This window comes from Hemitrygon akajei, chromosome 22, assembly GCF_048418815.1.
Source record: "Hemitrygon akajei chromosome 22, sHemAka1.3, whole genome shotgun sequence".
Lineage (NCBI taxonomy): Eukaryota > Metazoa > Chordata > Chondrichthyes > Myliobatiformes > Dasyatidae > Hemitrygon > Hemitrygon akajei.
The window spans coordinates 47976781-47994477 of NC_133145.1; the positions used below are offsets into that span (position 1 = coordinate 47976781).

General features: G+C 41.5%; 1 protein-coding gene across 2 annotated transcripts in view; it reads right to left on the reverse strand.

The window, feature by feature from the left end:
* Positions 1-17697, reverse strand: part of LOC140714715 (transmembrane channel-like protein 6) — a 98846-nt gene that overhangs the window by 44394 nt on the left and 36755 nt on the right. For both annotated transcript variants that reach the window (XM_073026213.1, XM_073026212.1), the window contains exon 3: positions 1348-1513. In XM_073026213.1, the coding sequence (XP_072882314.1) occupies positions 1348-1403 (56 nt within the window). In that variant the 5' untranslated portion in view covers positions 1404-1513. The remainder of the gene's footprint in view (positions 1-1347; positions 1514-17697) is intronic.

A 17697-nucleotide genomic window follows, 5' to 3' on the forward strand; every position in this document is an offset into this window, starting at 1 on the left:
TTCTCTGCAGTGGCGAAGGCTGAGGGGAGAATAATAGAAGTTCTTAAAAAAATTATGAAAGACATATACAGAGTAAGTATCCAATATCCTTTTCTCAGGGTGAAAATGTCCCATACTAGAGGGCGTGCAGAGAGTGAGGTGAGAGTGGGGAAGTTTAAAGGGGCAAGAATTTTTTTTTTTCTTAAAAATTTACACACAGAGTAGCAAGTACCTAGAATATGCTGCCCGGTGGTGATGGAGCAAATACAATAGAGGTGTTTGATAGGCACATAATCATGCAGAAGATGCAGAGGGATATCGACCATGTGCAGACAGAAATGATTAGGTACAGTATCTTTAACTCGATTCATTCAGTATAACATCACAGTCCGTAGGGCCTGTTCCTGTGCTGTACTGCTCTTTCTTTTCATGTTTAAAAGAGCTGATCGCAATGTATTCTGGAATTTGGATGAATGCTAGAGCAGCTTATCGCCAAATAGTTTATGTTCAGGAATTCCACAGTGGTTTGCGTGGTTTGATAACATGGATTATCAACTAAACCAGGCATTCCCAGAATGGGCTAATCTACCAGACAAACATTTTTGGAGGTTATCACTGAATAAAGCAGAAATAAGTGTCAGTCACTGTAAATTAATACAGATGGAAAACATTTTATGAAATGGTCATCCAATCAGTTAGCTGGAGTTGTTAAACAGTTGGATTTCTTTTACAGAACTTTTTAAAAGTAAAATACAAGGTTCCTTGGAAGGCCACCAGCAATCTATCCCCAAAATATGTTATCTCTTTCAGGATTACGTAAGATCCTTGGATCATGGAGTCTCCCCTTTCACCCACTGCCTGTATCTGAGGTAGTAGGCAAAAACTGCATTTAACTTGACAATAATTACATGCTGGATTCTTGCCTCTATAAATAGTACACATCCACTTTTAAGAAGTCAGTCAGACATCAGTAAATTACTTAAACAGTGAAGCTACCAATATCACTGTAAAAGATTGGATATAAGGAGGGGGAATCTCTGTGATGTTCAAATATTATTGGTAAACTTGCTTAAGGCCTCTATGGGTATAGATAGAAGGATAAAGGTCTGATATTCTGAAACATGCTATGCACACGTCAAGTATTCAAAATGCATTTTAAGGCCAGACTTTAAATGAAGTTCTTTCAGGAAGAGCATATGATCATTGAGCTATACAAACGGATTTCTGGACTTTTAACTGTATCACCGTGATGGTTCTACGTTGACTTGGAATTACTATTTCACTTCTGGTTAATTGAATACCTGAAAGGAGTCATAAAAAAAAGGGCCAAAGGCAGGAAGCGATTCATCATAAGAACAAATTACTCACTTGAGCTCTGGAATACCATCAAGACTTTCTATGTCAAACCTCACGTCGTAAGCCATGGCACTGAGGTGATCTCTTCAGGTTCGTAGCTTTGACTAATGCCAATAGTTGCTCAGTCTGCTTCAAGCACCAAAAATCACTCCATACCTTTGTTCGACATCAATTGGAACTAAAAGAATTAACATTTTAATGTATAAATATTAATTTTTAAAATTAAAAAAATTAAATTTAAAATGTTCACTGTATTCCCCTATTGTAACTGAGTGTTTTTCTTAAAGTATTGTACTGTACTACTGCCACAAAACAAGAAATTTCATGATGTATGTCAGCAATAAAAATGATTCTGTTTCTAAAAGTACACTTTAATACTTTACAGTGCTTCAAATTCAATACTTCCCTGTGTAATGGATGAAAAAATATCATACAGCGCACAAATGTTCAAAAACACATCCATGTGCCTTTAATGTGAAAAAAATACCAGAAGAAGCATACCCCATTGAGAAAAGAAATACCAATTACACATCAACTTAAATCATTTTCTCAGCTATTGGCTGCTCCAGTCATTATGAATGAAAGAAATTTTATTTTGGTCAGTACAAACATAACAAAAGCATAACTTTCAACCATGATTTCATAAGACAAAATTAATTATCAGACTTAGTCTTAGCAAAGAGGTAACAATCCTCAGTCACGTGCACAATTTATTCCTGCATTGTTCCGACAAACAGAAATTCCAGACTAAAAGATTAGAAAAGAATTAAAGTGTCAGATTTTGCAAGTGGAAGTGCAAGAAACACTTGCAAGGCATAAAATTAAGGGTGTAGAACAAACGTGGATGAGAAGTAACGTGAAGAATTTTGTAAAATTATGCCAGGAGATAAGCGACATCTTTATGAATGCCTAACAGCTGCTCTGTTCTAATTTCTAGGCAGCATTATACTGGCATAAAAAGTGTAAACTATGGACTGAATCTCGCTCTGTCAAAACTGGCAAGTGATAAAACTTGTTAAGGTGTAAATTAAGCCACCATTTATCATGATTGCATGCAAGTAATTAAGCATGGAAAACATGAATTTTCGGCCAGCATTGGCCTAGCTAATAGAAGAAGAACTTGAGACAAAGCAGGAACAGATGGGCTATTTTTGGATGAGGACACTGTGACTAATGGAGTTCAGCAAGACTCCCATCCATTCAAAATCAATGCCAATAACTTGGGTGAAAGAATCAAGTATGATATAACCAAGATTGCCTACGATATCAAGCAAGGTAGCCAAATGATTTGCGAGGATAAAGAGATACTGTACATTGGAGGGTGCAGACTGGTCAAGTGAAAGACACACAGATGGAATGTGATATGGAAAAATATGAGGTCATCCACTATGCGAGCAAAAGAAAGAAAGGTAAAGTCCATTTTAAAACTGTGAGAGATTTAAGGATGTTGGTGCTCGGGGGGGACCAGTAATCACAAAAAGTTATTGTATAGGAGCACCATGTAAAAAGAAGGAAAATTGGTAAACAAGAGATTTTCCAGAAAAACAAACGGCATGAGAGGGAGAGTAAACGCAGGACCAAATGGCCTAAACCTGCTCCTGTCTTATGCTGGAAGTCTTGACACACAAATAAAATGCTGGAGGAACTCGGGCTGTTTTCTGGAAAGGAGGGATGGGATGGATTCAATTTGGAGAGATTGGATTGACTGGGTTCATTCTCACTAGAAGGTCAAGGGGGTGACCTTACAGAAGTTTACAAGATAGATGTGGTAATCACAGGCTTTTTCGAAAGGAGGGGACTCTAAAGCTAGAGTTTAGGGGGAAACATTTAAAGGAGATTTGAGAGGCAAGTTTTTACCACACAGAGGAGGTGAAAGAGGTAGTGAAAGAACTTTTAAAACATATTTAGACAGATAACTTAAATAGGGAAGAAAAAAGGGAGATTAGCATAGATAGGCATCTTGATAAATCAGGCTGAAGGACCTCTTTTCCATATGACATGACTGACTCTAAATAAAGACTGTTTCAAGTAAACTGTCCTGGCTGTTACACAATAGGCTGTTAAACATGAATCATGTTGCTTTCTGGTCCACCTCCAACTCTGTGGCTACCCTGCTATTCTCATTAACTTCTCTAATAAACATATACCAAGCAACTGATGCACTTCCAACGCCCTTGCCCTATTCCTTACAAGGAAACTACAGTTTGACCGTAAGGTTTTAGGTCTAGAAGTGGATGTTGCTTGGGTTGGCTGACTGAATTGCTTTTGCATTAATAGATCATGTTGAAATTAATCCAGAGCTGGTGAAATACATCAAAGCTATTGAGTGAATGTGTCAACACTTTGTTTCCTATTCATCCAGATTTAATTGGAACTAAAGTCATGGACCGACAACTATTTGTTGACCAAATGCAGGAATAAAGGATTATTATAGATGGATATCTTGGTTTGCATGAACGAGTCAGGCTGAATACTCTCTGGGTTATGACTCTATCAATGACCTTATGAAATCATATTTGGAATATTGTGTACAGGATATACATCTGATCAAAGTGCAACAAGAATTCGCAAGATGGGCGTCTGCCCTCATATACAGTATTACTTATTTTTAAGCTTCACTTTAATATTACTGCTGATTATTGGAACTGTGATGCTCTGGTAGTTGATTGATAATCAATAAATATGTCAGAAAATGTTAGTGTAAATCAATTTTTAAAACATTCTTGCCAAACCCAGAGAATCAGCTGCTGAAGTGTGGAGTCACAGTCATTAGGAGTTATCAGCTGCAGGAAGTAACTGTGCAACTTTCTGTTGATCTGCTGTGGTACTGTTTTACAAATATGTTCAGTTCAACAAATCATCTTTTATCTGAAATGGTTTGGACTTTAAGTCAAGATATCTTTGTCCCTTCTTATTTTGTATTCAATTTAATTCCAAATAATTATCAACTCCCCTGCAGCCAAGTGATAGTTTGGAATGTCAACTCCTCTGATAAACAGAAGCCGGGTGAAGTCTGTGATTATCTAATTGCTTCTCTGATTCAGTTTATTGGAATAAACAAATGAAGGGAAACATTAGATATTCAGTCATAGCTTTTGTCCTTTCAAAGATCATCAAAGCTGATCTTTGAAGGGATAAAAATCACGATTGAGTATAATTTCTTACCAGGAAGCTGTGGTGAATTTATGAATGATAATTAATCAAGTAATGTGTATGGAATGTAATGACATCAACATGTGCTGTGAGCACACGTTTGTGAGCCATGCTGTTAGCTTACGCTCCCTTGTTTGAAGCTCCTCGTATCCTGTAGGTATTATTGCAAATTGAGCTTTTAAAGATTTAACGTCCACCTGTACCTAATAAAGTGGCCACTGAGTAGATGTTCCTAGTCTTCTGCTGCTGTAGCCCATCTACTTTAAGGTTCAATGTGTTGTGCATTCAGAGATGCTCTTCTGCACATCACTGATGTAACGTGTGGTTATTCGAGTTACAGTCGCCTTCCTGTCAACTTGAATCTGTCTAGCTATTCTCCTCTGATCTCAAGGCGTTTTCAACCATAGAACTATTGCTCCTGGATGTTTTTTCTAAAAACTTTTCACACCGATTTCTGTAAACTCTAGAGAAGTTGTGCATGAAAATCCCAGGTGGTCAGCAGTTTCTGAGATACTTCGTCAGGTACCAACAGTTATTCCACAGTCAAAGTCATATAGATCACATATCTTCCCCTTTCTTATGTTTGGTCTGAAGAACAACTAAACCTCTTGACCATTCAACATGCTTTTATGCATTGAGTTGCCTCTGAACGTAATACAACAGGGGTTGTCGCTGATGGGAAAAGGGATCCAATGGAAACTAAAATTATTGTCATGAGTCTGAAAGGTTTTCTCCATTACTGTACTGGCCTTCCATCACTGGTGGGAAAAGCCCAAAGGATAAGATTTATATATATTTGGAAAGACAGGAGTCAATCAGGGATGATTATTAGTACAGAGAAAATTCTACTCACTAATCTGATTATATATTTATTGATTGAGAAACAGCGTGGAATTGGCTTTTCCAGCGTTCAAGCTGCACCTTCCAGGAATCCCTGGTTTAATCCTAGCCTAGTGACAGGACAATATTACAACAATCAATTAACCTACTAACCGGTATGTCTTCACTGTAGGAGGAAAACGGAGCACCTGGTGAAAACTCACGGGGGTGAACGAAGAAACTCCTTACTGTAAAGCATACTGTACTGTACAATCTTCTGTACGGTAAAGCGTTGTGCTAACCACCACACTACCGTGCCACCTCAGGTAAGAGGTAACAAAGAAGACTGATGAGGACAGGTGGTTGAGGCTGCCTATTTGGCTTTAGTGAGATATCAGACAAGGTCCCACATAGTAGCTGGTCCAGAAGATGAAGCACATTAGATCCAAGGCCATGGGTAGCGGTGAAAGGATGCTTTCCATATTGGAACCTCAGGGATTGGTGATTAATGCATATACATTATATTTATGCAGATTATATGCTTTAAAAATGCCTGTGATTAATAAGTTTGCAGCTGATATGAAAATTGATAGTGTTGTGGATAGTGAGTAAGATTGTCTAAGATGACAGCAAGGATATAGATCAGATGGAAAGTTGGGCAATTTATTGGCAGATAGAATTTAATCCCAACAAGCTGAAGTGATGCATACTGAGAAATCAAGATGGACAGTAAATGAACAGAGAGGCAGAGGGGTCTCTTGCACCCAGTTCTCTAAAAGTCGCATCACAGGTTGTTAGGCAGTACTGAAACATACAGCTTACTAACATTCATAGGTCAGGTGAGATAATAATAGTTAAAAACTTACATAGAACATAGAATAGTACAGCACAATACAGGCCCTTCGGTCCACTATGTTGTGCCGACCCTCAAACCCTGCCTCCTATATAACCCCCCACCTTAAATTCCTTCATATACCTGCCTAGTAGTCTCTTAAACTTCACTAGTGTATCTGCCTCCACCACTGACTCAGGCAGTGCATTCCATGCACCAACCACTCTCTGACAGAAAAACCTTCCTCTAATATCCCCCTTGAACTTCCCTCCCTTTACCTTAAAGCCATGTCCTCTTGTACTGAGCAGTGGTGCCCTGGGGAAGAGGCGCTGGTCCATTCTATCTATTTCTCTTAATATCTTGCACACCTCTATCATGTCTCCTCTCATCCTCCTTCTCTCCAAAGAGTAAAGCCCTAGCTCCCTTTATCTCTGACCATAATCCATACTCTCTAAACCAGGCAGCATCCTGGTAAATTTCCTCTGTACCCTTTCCAATGCTTCCACATCCTTCCTATAGTGAGGCGACCAGAACTGGACACAGTACTCCAAGTGTGGCCTAACCAGAGTTTTATAGAGCTGCATCATTATATTGCAACTCTTAAACTCTATCCCTCGACTTATGAAAGCTACCACCCAATAAGCTTTCTTAACTACCCTATCTACCTGTGAGGCAACTTTCAGGGATCTATGGACATGTACCCCCAGATCCCACTGCTCCTCCACACTACCAAGTATCCTGCCATTTACTTTGTACTCTGCCTTGGAGTTTGTCCTTCCAAAGTGTACCACCTCACACTTCTCTGGGTTGAACTCCATCTGCCACTTCTCAGCCCACTTCTGCATCCTATCAATGCCTCTCTGCAATCTTCAACAATCCTCCACACTATCTACAACACCACCAACCTTTGTGTCGTCTGCAAACTTGCCAACCCACCCTTCTAGTCCCACATCCAAGTTGTTAATAAAAATCATGAAAAACAATTTTTTAATTAAAAACTTGTGTTGTGAAGATATGAATCTTTTAAGTAAAGCCACACTTGAAGTATGTGGTTACACTGGGGAGAGTGCTGACGAGATGGACTGGGATATTGTCCGTATTGGAGGACTTCTGATATTAGAATAGATTGGATAGGCTGGGCTTGCTTCCCTTGGTGCTTCTGGGACTATCTGATAAAGAAACAAAAGGTCGTGAGATCCGTCAGTAGGGCAAATAGTCAAAATACTTTGATCATGGTTGGGGTAGCAAAAGCAAGAAAGCATAAATTAAACTGACATACTGAACAGTAATGGATCTCATGCAGAGTAAAAGATAATTAACCCACCCTTGGTTTTATTGAAAGGATTTGTGCCTCAACAGTTTTCACAAAATATCCACACTTTACCAACGATGTATCCACACTTTACCAACGTATACAAATGTAGGATTTTTACAATATGTACAATTACAAGCTAAAAACATTCCGTGTGATAGTGTGTTTTAGTGCATCCTTCAACGGCGTCTGCTGCCCACATTCAGTGTAAATTTTCCAGCAACCCCAGTACTCGTTAGATGTTGACTCCTTATGCATAAAAGTTCAAAAGTTCTGTTTACAATTATGTACATCATGCAGATTAAAAGGTCAAATGAATTAAACTCCGAGAAATATGTGATTCTGCCAGTGACGACACAACGATCACTCTTCTTCCACATTAACCCCCCACAGTAAAATTTATGACCTATCATTGCACTTCCAAACAAGAACCTTTTCCTCACTGCAGGGATTATCCCAGAAACTTGGAATCTGAGCTGGAACAACTTCGTTGTTTAAACCATTCCTCCCAGCAGCAACCTTCCTTTCATCCCTCCCCTCCCTTTTCACAACATCACCAGCTGTCGCCCGAGAGGCCACCAGTACAGATCCACTCACTGTAATGCTGCAGAGAGCCGATCGAAAGGAGTGACAAGAAGCAGGAGGAAGAAAAAGACAGAAGTAGCCAGGACTCTGATGGTGGAATAAAAGCACAAAACGATGGAGAAACTCAGCAGTCGGTCTTTTTTCGAAAGAAAAAATGGTTAACATTCCAAACACCCTTTGAAGCATTTTCTGCTTTTACTTCAGATTTCCAACATCTTGCAGCTTTTTGATTTTCACTCCAATAGTGACGGCTAAGTCAGGAAAACTCAAGGGGAGCCGTTAAACTGGATTGGAATAGAGTGAATTGGTATTAATTGCTGGGGGGAGAAGGTGGTGGAGAGTGTTCAGTTCAAAGGAGAATGAGAAAGATGAATGTTAGGAAGGCTCAACATAAGTAACTACTGCAGGGGTGCTGTTGCTGGCTGCATCATGGTCTGGTACAGCAATTTTAATGCACAGGAATGCAAGAAAGCTACAGAGAGTAGTGGACAGCCGAATGCATCACTGGCACATTCCCCCCACCCCCATCATCAGCAATATCTACAGAAGACACTGCTTCAAGAAAGCAACGTCTATCATCAAAGATCCCCGCAGTCTGGAGTCTATTCTATAGCTCCACTGCCCTATGGGGTAGAGAATTGTTAAGATACACAACACCCTAAGAGAAGAAACTGCTGACCTGCACATAAAATGGGCGACACCCTAGGTTGTAGGTCACCTCACGAGGGGGAAAATGCACTCAGTATCCATCCTGTTAAACCCTTCAGAATCTGACGTATTTCAGAGATCAACCCTCATTATTTGACGGCGAGATGAGCAAAAACCGAAACCTGCTTAAACCTTCTCTGCGTTGCCTCCAATGTAAATCCATTCTTCCCTAACATCCAAACTAAACACAGTTATCCAGAGGCCTAGGATTCTCCCTAAAAGAAATGAGTGGGGCGTGAGAAGGACTGGTGTAGTGGGGCTTGAGGTGTTTCAAACCTAACAGCTATTGAATGAAAAGGGATTGGATTTGACAAAGATAAGATATAGAATGCAGAATACAACAGGTATTTATACAGTGGGAAGCCAGTAACAGAAGTTACTGATACCAAGGGGACTTCAACCACGTCCACTAACCGAGTACAAAAAGCAGCAGCGGGTCGCTAAGGCGAAAATGAGCTTTGACCCTTTTGACAAACGCAGTCGGCGTTTGGGGTTGATTAGCAAGAGCAAATTAAAGGAAGACAGGGGCAAGTGCAGCAGCTGTTGTCTGAATGGTCAGAGTCAGAGAGGTGATTTTGAGTCTTTAGCTCTTTGGGGCTTCCACGAAGAGAGGCTTCAGTCAGAGAAAGTGAAGGAAAGAAAACCTCAAGTTTAAAAAAAAAATTCTCTTCTTTATATCTGCTCAGCAAGGACAGTAAGGATGACAGGCAGGATAGTGACAGGTTCCTCTTGCAGGAGTAGGCAGGGAGACCTCCAGCGTTAAAGAGATGGAGCTCGAACTGGATGAATTCTGGATCATTTGGAAGGCTGAGGGGCTGATAATAAGACATACACAGAGATAGTTATACCCAAGGTGTAGGACACAGGAAACTGGGTGACAGTCAGGAGGGAAAAGGGGTTAAGGAGCTAGTGCAGAGTACCCCTATGGCCATTTTCCTCAACAAAGGTATATCACTTTGGATACTGTTGGGGGGGTGACCTAACAGAGGAAAGTCACAGTGCTTGGGTTTCTGGCACTGACTCTGCCTCTGTGACTCAGAAGGGAAGGGGGAAGAAGAGGCACTCTGTGGTAATGGGGGATTTGTTAGTTAGGGGGAATGGACAGGAGGTTCCGTGGGCAAGAACAAGATTCCCAGATAGTATGTCAGATCCTGGGTGCCAGGGTCTGTGATGTCACAGACTGAGTCCTCAGCATTCTTATGTGGGAGGGTGAACAGCCAGAGGTAGGTACCAATGAAGTGCGCAGGACAAGTGACAAGGTTCTGTATGGGGAGTTCAGGGAGTTAGGTGCTAAGTTAAAAGGCAGGACCTCCAGGGTTGTGATCTCAGGACTGCTTATCATGCCACGTGCTAGTAAGGCCAGAACTAGGAAGATTATATAGTTTTTAATACGTAGCTAAGGAGTTGGTGTAGGAGGGAGAGCATAAGATTTTTGTATCAGTGGGCTCCCTTCCAGGGAAGGTGGGAACTGGAAGAGAGACAAATATCCCAGCAGGAAGATTTGTTAATCAGAATCAGAATCAGAATCAGACTTTAATTGCCAAGTACCTATGCACATACAAGGAATTTACTTCCGGCAGATGTTGTCTCTCTGCTCATAACAATAATAATGATAAATATAAATGAAAATATAGATTATACATACAGGTAGTGCAATCCAAGTAATAGTTAGCCGACAGTTAACTGTTCAGCAAAGTGACCGCAGTAGGGAAAAAACTTCTCCAATGCCTATTAGTCTTAGTCTGGAGGGATCTGAAGCGCCTACCAGACGGAAGCAGATCAAACAGTCCGTGCGCAGGATGGGAGGAGTCCTTTATGATGTTCCCCGCCCTCTTCTTCAACCTGGAAGAGTACAGGTCCACAATAGAGGGCAGGGAGGCTCCAATAATGCTGCTCAGTGGGGTTTAAACTGGCGTTTCAGGGGGATGGGAACAAGAGTGCCAGAACAGTGAGTGGAGAGGTTGTGGAGGCAGATGTTGGTAAGATCTCAGACAAAGTAAGGAATCAAAAGGTTGAGCTGGTGTGAAAAGTGTCCTGAGCTGCCTATACTTCAATGCAAGAAATATCGTAGGAAAGCGGATAATAGTGCTGAAGATGAAACAGCTCGTTTGCAAACAGAGGCAATGTGTAGTGAGGAGAGGCAGTTGATAGGGCAAAGTTACAGTCAACAGGATGAGTTGCAACGTAAAAGGCAGACAGAATCGAAAAGGGTGAACACAGGACTGAAGGTGCCGTATCAGAATGTACGCACTATACGGAATAAGGCATACAGTTGCAGATTAGCAGGTGTGATGTTGTCGGCATCACTGAATCATGCCTGAAAGAAGATTATAGCTGGGAGCTTAATGTCCAAGGATACACATTGTATTGAAAGGACGGGCAGGAAGGCAGAGAGGGCGGCATTGCTCTGTTGGTAAAAAATGAAATCAAATCTTTAGAAAGGGGTGACATAGGGTCAGAAGATGTTGAATCATTGTGTATCGAGCTAAAGAACTGCAAGGGTAAAAATACTCTAATGGGAGTTGTATACACACCCCCAAACAGTAGTAAGGATGTGTTCTATAAGTTACAACAGGAGATAGAAAATGCACGGCAAAAGGACAATGTTACAATAGTCATGGGGGACTTCAATATGCAGGGAGATTGGGAAAATCAGGTTGGTGCTGGATTCCAGGAGGGGGAGTTTCTAAAGTGCCTACAAGGTGGCTTTTTAGAGCAGCTCATGGTTCAGCCCATTAGAGGATCAGTTATTTTGGATTGGGTGTTGTGGAATGGAGTGGAATTGATTAGAGAGCTGAAGTTAAAAGAACCCTTAGGGGAAAGTGATCATAATATGATCAAATTCACTCTGAAGTTTGAGAAGGGGAAGCTAGAGTCACATATATCAGTATTATAGTGGAGTAAAGGGAATTACAGAGGCAGGAGATTATTAAGGATGAAGTTTCAGTGTATTTGGAAGTACATGATAAAGGGGGCCATAGCCAGCATGGTTTTCTCAAGGGAAAATCTTGCCTGACAAATCTGCTGGAATTCTTTGAAGAAATAACAAGCAGGATAGTCAAAGGAGAATTAACTGATGTCATGTGCTTGGATTTTCAGAAGGCCTTTGACAAGCTGCCACACGAGGTTGCTTAACAAGCTATGAGCCCATGGTATTACAGGAAAGATTCTAGCATGGATAAAACAGTGGCTGTTTGCAGGAGGCAAAGAGTGGGAATAAAGGGAGCCTTTTCTGCTAGGCTGCCAGTGACTAGTGATGTTCCACAGGGGTCTGTGTTGGGACTGATTCTTCTTACGTCAATGATTTGGATGATGGAATTGATGGTTTTGCTGCAAAGATTGCAGATGATATGAAGGTAGGTGGAGGAGCAGGTAGTTTTGAGGAAGTAGAGAGGCTACAGAAGGACTTAAACAGATTAGGAGAGTGGGCAAGAAAGTGGCAAATGGAATACAGTGTTGTGAAGTATATGGTCATGCACTTTGGTAGAAGAAATGAAAGAGTTAACTATTTTCTAAATGGAGAAAATACAAAAAACAGAGGTGCAAAGGGACTTTGTTAATTAACAGGTTGAGTCTGTGGTGAGGAAGGCAAATGCGATGTTAGCATTCATTTCAAGAGGACTAGAATATAAAAGCAAGGATGTAATGCTGAGGCTTCTTAAAGCACTGGAGAGGCCTCACTTGGAGTATTGTGAGCAGTTTTGGGCCTCTTAGAGAGGATGTGCTGAAACTAGAGACGGTTCAAATGAGGTTCACAAAAATGATTCAAGGATTGAATAGCTTGTCATATGAAGACTGGGCCTGGACTCACTAGATTTCGGAAGAATGAGGGGTGACCTCATTGAATCCTATCAAATGGTGAACGGCTTTGACAGAGTGGATGTGGAGAGGATGTTTCCTACAGTGGAAGGATCTAAGACCAGAGGACACAGCCTCAGAGCAGAGGGGCGTCCTTTTAGAATGGAGAATAGGAGGAATTTCTTTAGCCAGGTAGATGTGACTCTGTGGAGTTCTTTGCCACAGGCAGCTGTGTAGTCAAAGTTTTTATTTATTTTTAAGGCAGTGGTTGATAAATTCCTGATTGGTTAGGGCATGAAGGGATATGGGGAGAAGGCAGGAGATTGGCACTGAAGGGAGAATTGGATCAGCCATGTTGAAATGGCAGACTCAATGGGACAAATGGCCTAATTTTGCTCTTACATCTTATGGTCAAATAATCCTTATTGATTTGGTTTACTATCGTCACATTACCGAGATACAATGAAAATCTTGCCTTATATACTGTTCAGACGGGGCAAATCTTTACACAGTGAATTGAGTTAGAATGAAGTCAAACAATAACGTTGCAGAGTAAAGTGTAAAGACTTGGCGCTTTACTGATGCAGCGAGAAATATTGACAGAGTCCATGAAGGTTAAGCTGGTTCCTGTGATGTGCTGAGCTGTACCTCCAACACTATGCAGTTTCTTACTGTCATGTGCGGGGTAGTGGCCGTACCGAGCCACTATGCATCCAGATAGAATGGTGCATTAGTGCAATCAGTAAGGGTTGATAGGGACTTGACAAATTTCTTCAGCCACGTGAAGAGGCAGAAGCACCGGGGAGCTTTCTTGGCCGTGACATCATTGTGGTTTATGGTCAAATTCTAAGAAAAATTAATTTTTGTTGAATCCAGGCCCTAGAATTGTATTAACAGGGTCTCAGGAGAAGTTTAGCTGTGAAAACCAAGCTAGGTTTATGATGGCCTGTGGCGTGTTTGTAACTTCCCACATTTACTTGCTCTGTGAAGCCCAGGTGCCAGTTAAATCAGTTTGAGGCCCCAAGCTCAGAGGTTATCAACTTTACAAAGACCGGAGCAAGAAGATGAATGATAAGATAAATGAACGCGGTGCTTGACCCTTCCTTGTGTAGTAAAGATAGGATTCTGCCTATAAGTCTCTAGAATGGGAACACAGAACAGAAGTGCACAGCATCCAAAAGTGCTCATCCCCCGCCTGCAAATATGTGCAACACACACAAAATGCTGGCGGTACACAGCAGGCCAGGCAGCATCTATAGGAAGAAGCACTGTCGACGTTTCGGGCCGAGACCCTTCGTGCTTGAACCTCCAGCATCTGCGGATTTCCTCGTGTCTGCAAATACGTGGCTGAGTCTGCAGCTCCTGTACCAGAATTCTTTGGCCAACTCAAAACATAAAGTCGCAGTGGGTACTGCCAGTGGAGCTCGAGCAAACCTGACCCCTGGTGCTGGAGTTTGCACGCTCTTCCTGTGACGACTTAGGGTTTCCTACGTCCCAAGGGTTTGCACGCTCAGTCACTGATTGTGCATCAAGTGGATAGACGGCAAGTGGTATTACTGAGAGTATGCAGTGAATAGTTTACGGGGAAATTTTGCTTGGTGAGCTAGCATGAAGTCAGTGGACTGAATGGTCTCTGTATGATAAGGAACTATGGAAAATGTAGTTAGTGATTTCCTAGGAGTAAGTGTCTATAACATATTAGGATAATGTACAAATTCTAACAGCAAGAGTTGATTATTATACTGGACAACCATTTTGCTTCCTGAATACTTTTGGGTGAGTCTTGTAGATTTTGGGCTGCTGATTTTGAGTAGGCTATATTTGTTATTTCCATTTGTAATTCAAGTCAGAATAACTGAGGCCAAGATAATAGGAGGCTTCTTTGCTGATCCCCAAATCAAACAGGTCATCAATGACAGGCAATTCAAAGAACTTCCAGTGGGACCGGAGGAAAATCGCAGGCAAGGCATTTAAGGATGTTGCTGAAAATTTTCTTGTTACCTACAGAGCGCCAAACTACGTGCAGCTGGTTGACAACGTGCTTCAAACACACAAAACCATCAAGTGCAACATGTCACTAACGATTAACTTTCTGCATTCCCATTTGGACTCCTCTGCAAATCTTCGTGCTGTCAGTGACAAGCAACGTGAAAGGCTTCACCAGGACATCGCAGTCATGGAGAAACAGTATCAGGGCATCTGAAATCCATAAGGGCTGGCTGATTATTGTTGGACTCTTAAGTGAAAAGCTTTGGACGCTGAGTACAAACAAAAGTCATCAACAAAAGAGTTCAGCTTAGTTAAACTACTGCAAAATATCAGCACCATTCTGCAATTAAACGCATTATATTCAATAAAAGTTAGTTTCTCCGAATTCCTTCGTGATACAAGTAGTGTGAAATTATATTTGTGTTCAGCTTCAAGCAGTTTATCATAAACAAAAAAAAGCAACACTTACAAAAAAAATCTGTTGTCCGGAGATATTATGTCAAAATTCTACCAATCATTAGAATTTCAGGGAGTTACTGCCCCTCCCAGAATTTCACTTGTTCACCTGCTCTTAGCTCTCCTATTGGTTATGGATTATTGTCAGATGTGCCTTGCTACAGAAAAAGCTTGTCGTGCATACTATTTATACAGACCAAATTATTACACAGTGCATTGAGCTAGAATAAGGTAAACCAATAATAAGTGTAAAAGCTACTGAAAATGCAGTACAGGTAAACAACAAAGTGCAGTTACTAGGATACAAAAAATGTTGGCACAAAATCGCAAGCAGAAAACAAAAGAGCACAACCTTTTCTTTCCCTCAGATAATTACAATAGCATTTACAGAGATCACGGATGTCGTTATGTCCAGGAACTCGCCAACCAGTCTGGCCAACCCTAACCTCAGCCGTATCCTGTTGTTACTAGTCTCCACTGTAAATAGCTATAGTGTTGCCTGAAGTTTTACTAACGTGAGGCAAGAAATGAGCACTGCAAAAAAAAAGCTATTTCTAATTGCCTTTAAAGAAGAAAGCACAACTGTCAGTTCTGTGTGTGCTTTAACACTTGTCACATATTCTACGAGAGTACAATTGAAGTCCTTGATTAAATTCATTTTGCATGGGCCAAGAGGCCTCCTTCCCTGTCACAAAGGAATACAACAAATGACACCAGTGAACATTAAGCGAGATATACAATGCAAATCAGGGCACAAAATACAAAAAAATCTTTGACAAAATAACTGAAGCCTACAAATGTGCCACAAATTGTTCTGTGAATAGTATTCGGCAGCTACTGCTGTCCATTCTGCCATCACCAATACTTTGCCACCTTCGTTAAATTCATTCTAAGCAACAAAACTCAGTTTTCATGCCAGCCTCAGAATAGCAAACACTCTAACCATGTGACATACTAAATTCATGCCCATCTCCTCCACGTTATATAGTTTTATTTATATGTAGATGAACAGACAAATTGGCTGTTACATTTCCAGACATCCCACCCTGCAAAAACTCATTTCAGGGAGGGAGCACCCCCACCCCCCGCAACCCCATATCCCACCCCCACCGGTCGACCTCCAGGGGTGTATGTAATACTTTGATTAGTGATTTTGTCTAATCTGTAAACCAAGTTGGGTACATGCAGAAAATGTGACATTAAAATATGTACTTATATTTTAATGGAGTCTTTTTTTATACTATTACAACTTTAAGCAAGTCTACAGGGAGTTTGGCCTCATCACGTAGGGCATCAATAGAGTAGCTCCTTAGCAGCTAGCTGGCTAGTTTAAATAACGTTAGCTATGCTAATGAACAAATGACACCTGTTAAACTCACCTCAACATGTCTTTTACAGTCATTTAACCCACCACGGGCAATAGAAAAGTCACTGTTGCAACAGTGCAGCGAGCAACACTGTCATTATTTTGACCCCTATTAGGCAGGGGTACACTTTAGTGTAGTCTGGGGTGAAGTACGTTTTATATTTTCTTTTTATGGAACACTCTGCCATAGGGCTGCAGGACACTAAACTGAACTGATGGACAATGAAAGGAAGAGAGAGGTCGACTGTGATAGGTTTACTTAGCACGAAAAGAGACCAATCACGATGCTCCCTGTTGCTCTCGCTCTTCCGGAAAAAAAAATCTAAAACAAAAAAATCGATTTCCAGGACATTGTATATAATTTGCAGGCGTCAGGGAGCCGCTATCAATTTGCGGGAGACTTCCGGGAGAGGTGGGACGTCCGCATTTCATTTCCCAAAACGACACTAACTAGATCCCCCATTCCAACTCTTGCCTTTCTTTGAATTTATTTTTACTGCACGTGTCAATCAAGCTCAACTTTCCCCTCCATGGATGCTGCCTGACCTGCTGAGCTCCTCCAGTATTCTGTGAGCATTGCTCAAAAATTCCAGCCTCTGCAGAATCTCTTGCATCAGGTCAATCTTTCCACACCAGGCAGAGAGCAGGCATTTGGTTATGATGAGGAAGTTCAGGCCAAATGTGCAGCTTACAGACTAACAATGCAGTGCAGAATTCAGACGAAGCACCCTTACCGGAGTAGTTAGAATGAGGAATTCACATCATAAATGAACAGCTGCGATAGACCACCACTGTGAGCAGGGGGAAGTTAAATAAGCTCTGAAGAGAAAGGAGCCGAAGGTTTTTATAATTAGGTTAGCTGAAGAGGGATGGAAAGAGATACAAGATGGAGCATGAATACCAAGAGTCAACAGCTGAATGGACCACTACCATTCTGAAAATAGCATAAAGGGTACCAACAACCTTCATGGGAGAAATGTCTCAAGACCTGAAACTATATCTGATGTGGTGCCTTCGGGGTGCAGTCCTGAGGGCGTCATCGACTGAAGTGTTGAGGGAGATCAAGTCATCGAGACAGCAAGCAGGCAGAAGAAGCAGCTGTTGAAAGAAGGCCTCTGCGTGCTCTCTCTCTCGATTATCGCTAGATCATGGTCTCCGGGGGCTTGCTATAGCTTGCACGGTAGGTTGTGGGAGATGGTGGTTTTGCTGGTGCAAATATGGGAAGGGAGTGGGGGAGGGGTGCTCTGGGGGGGGGGGGGGCCTCTAACATTATTTATTTATTTTTAATTTATTGAGAAACAGTGTGGAGTAGGCCCTTCCAGCCCTTCAAACCAAACTACCCAG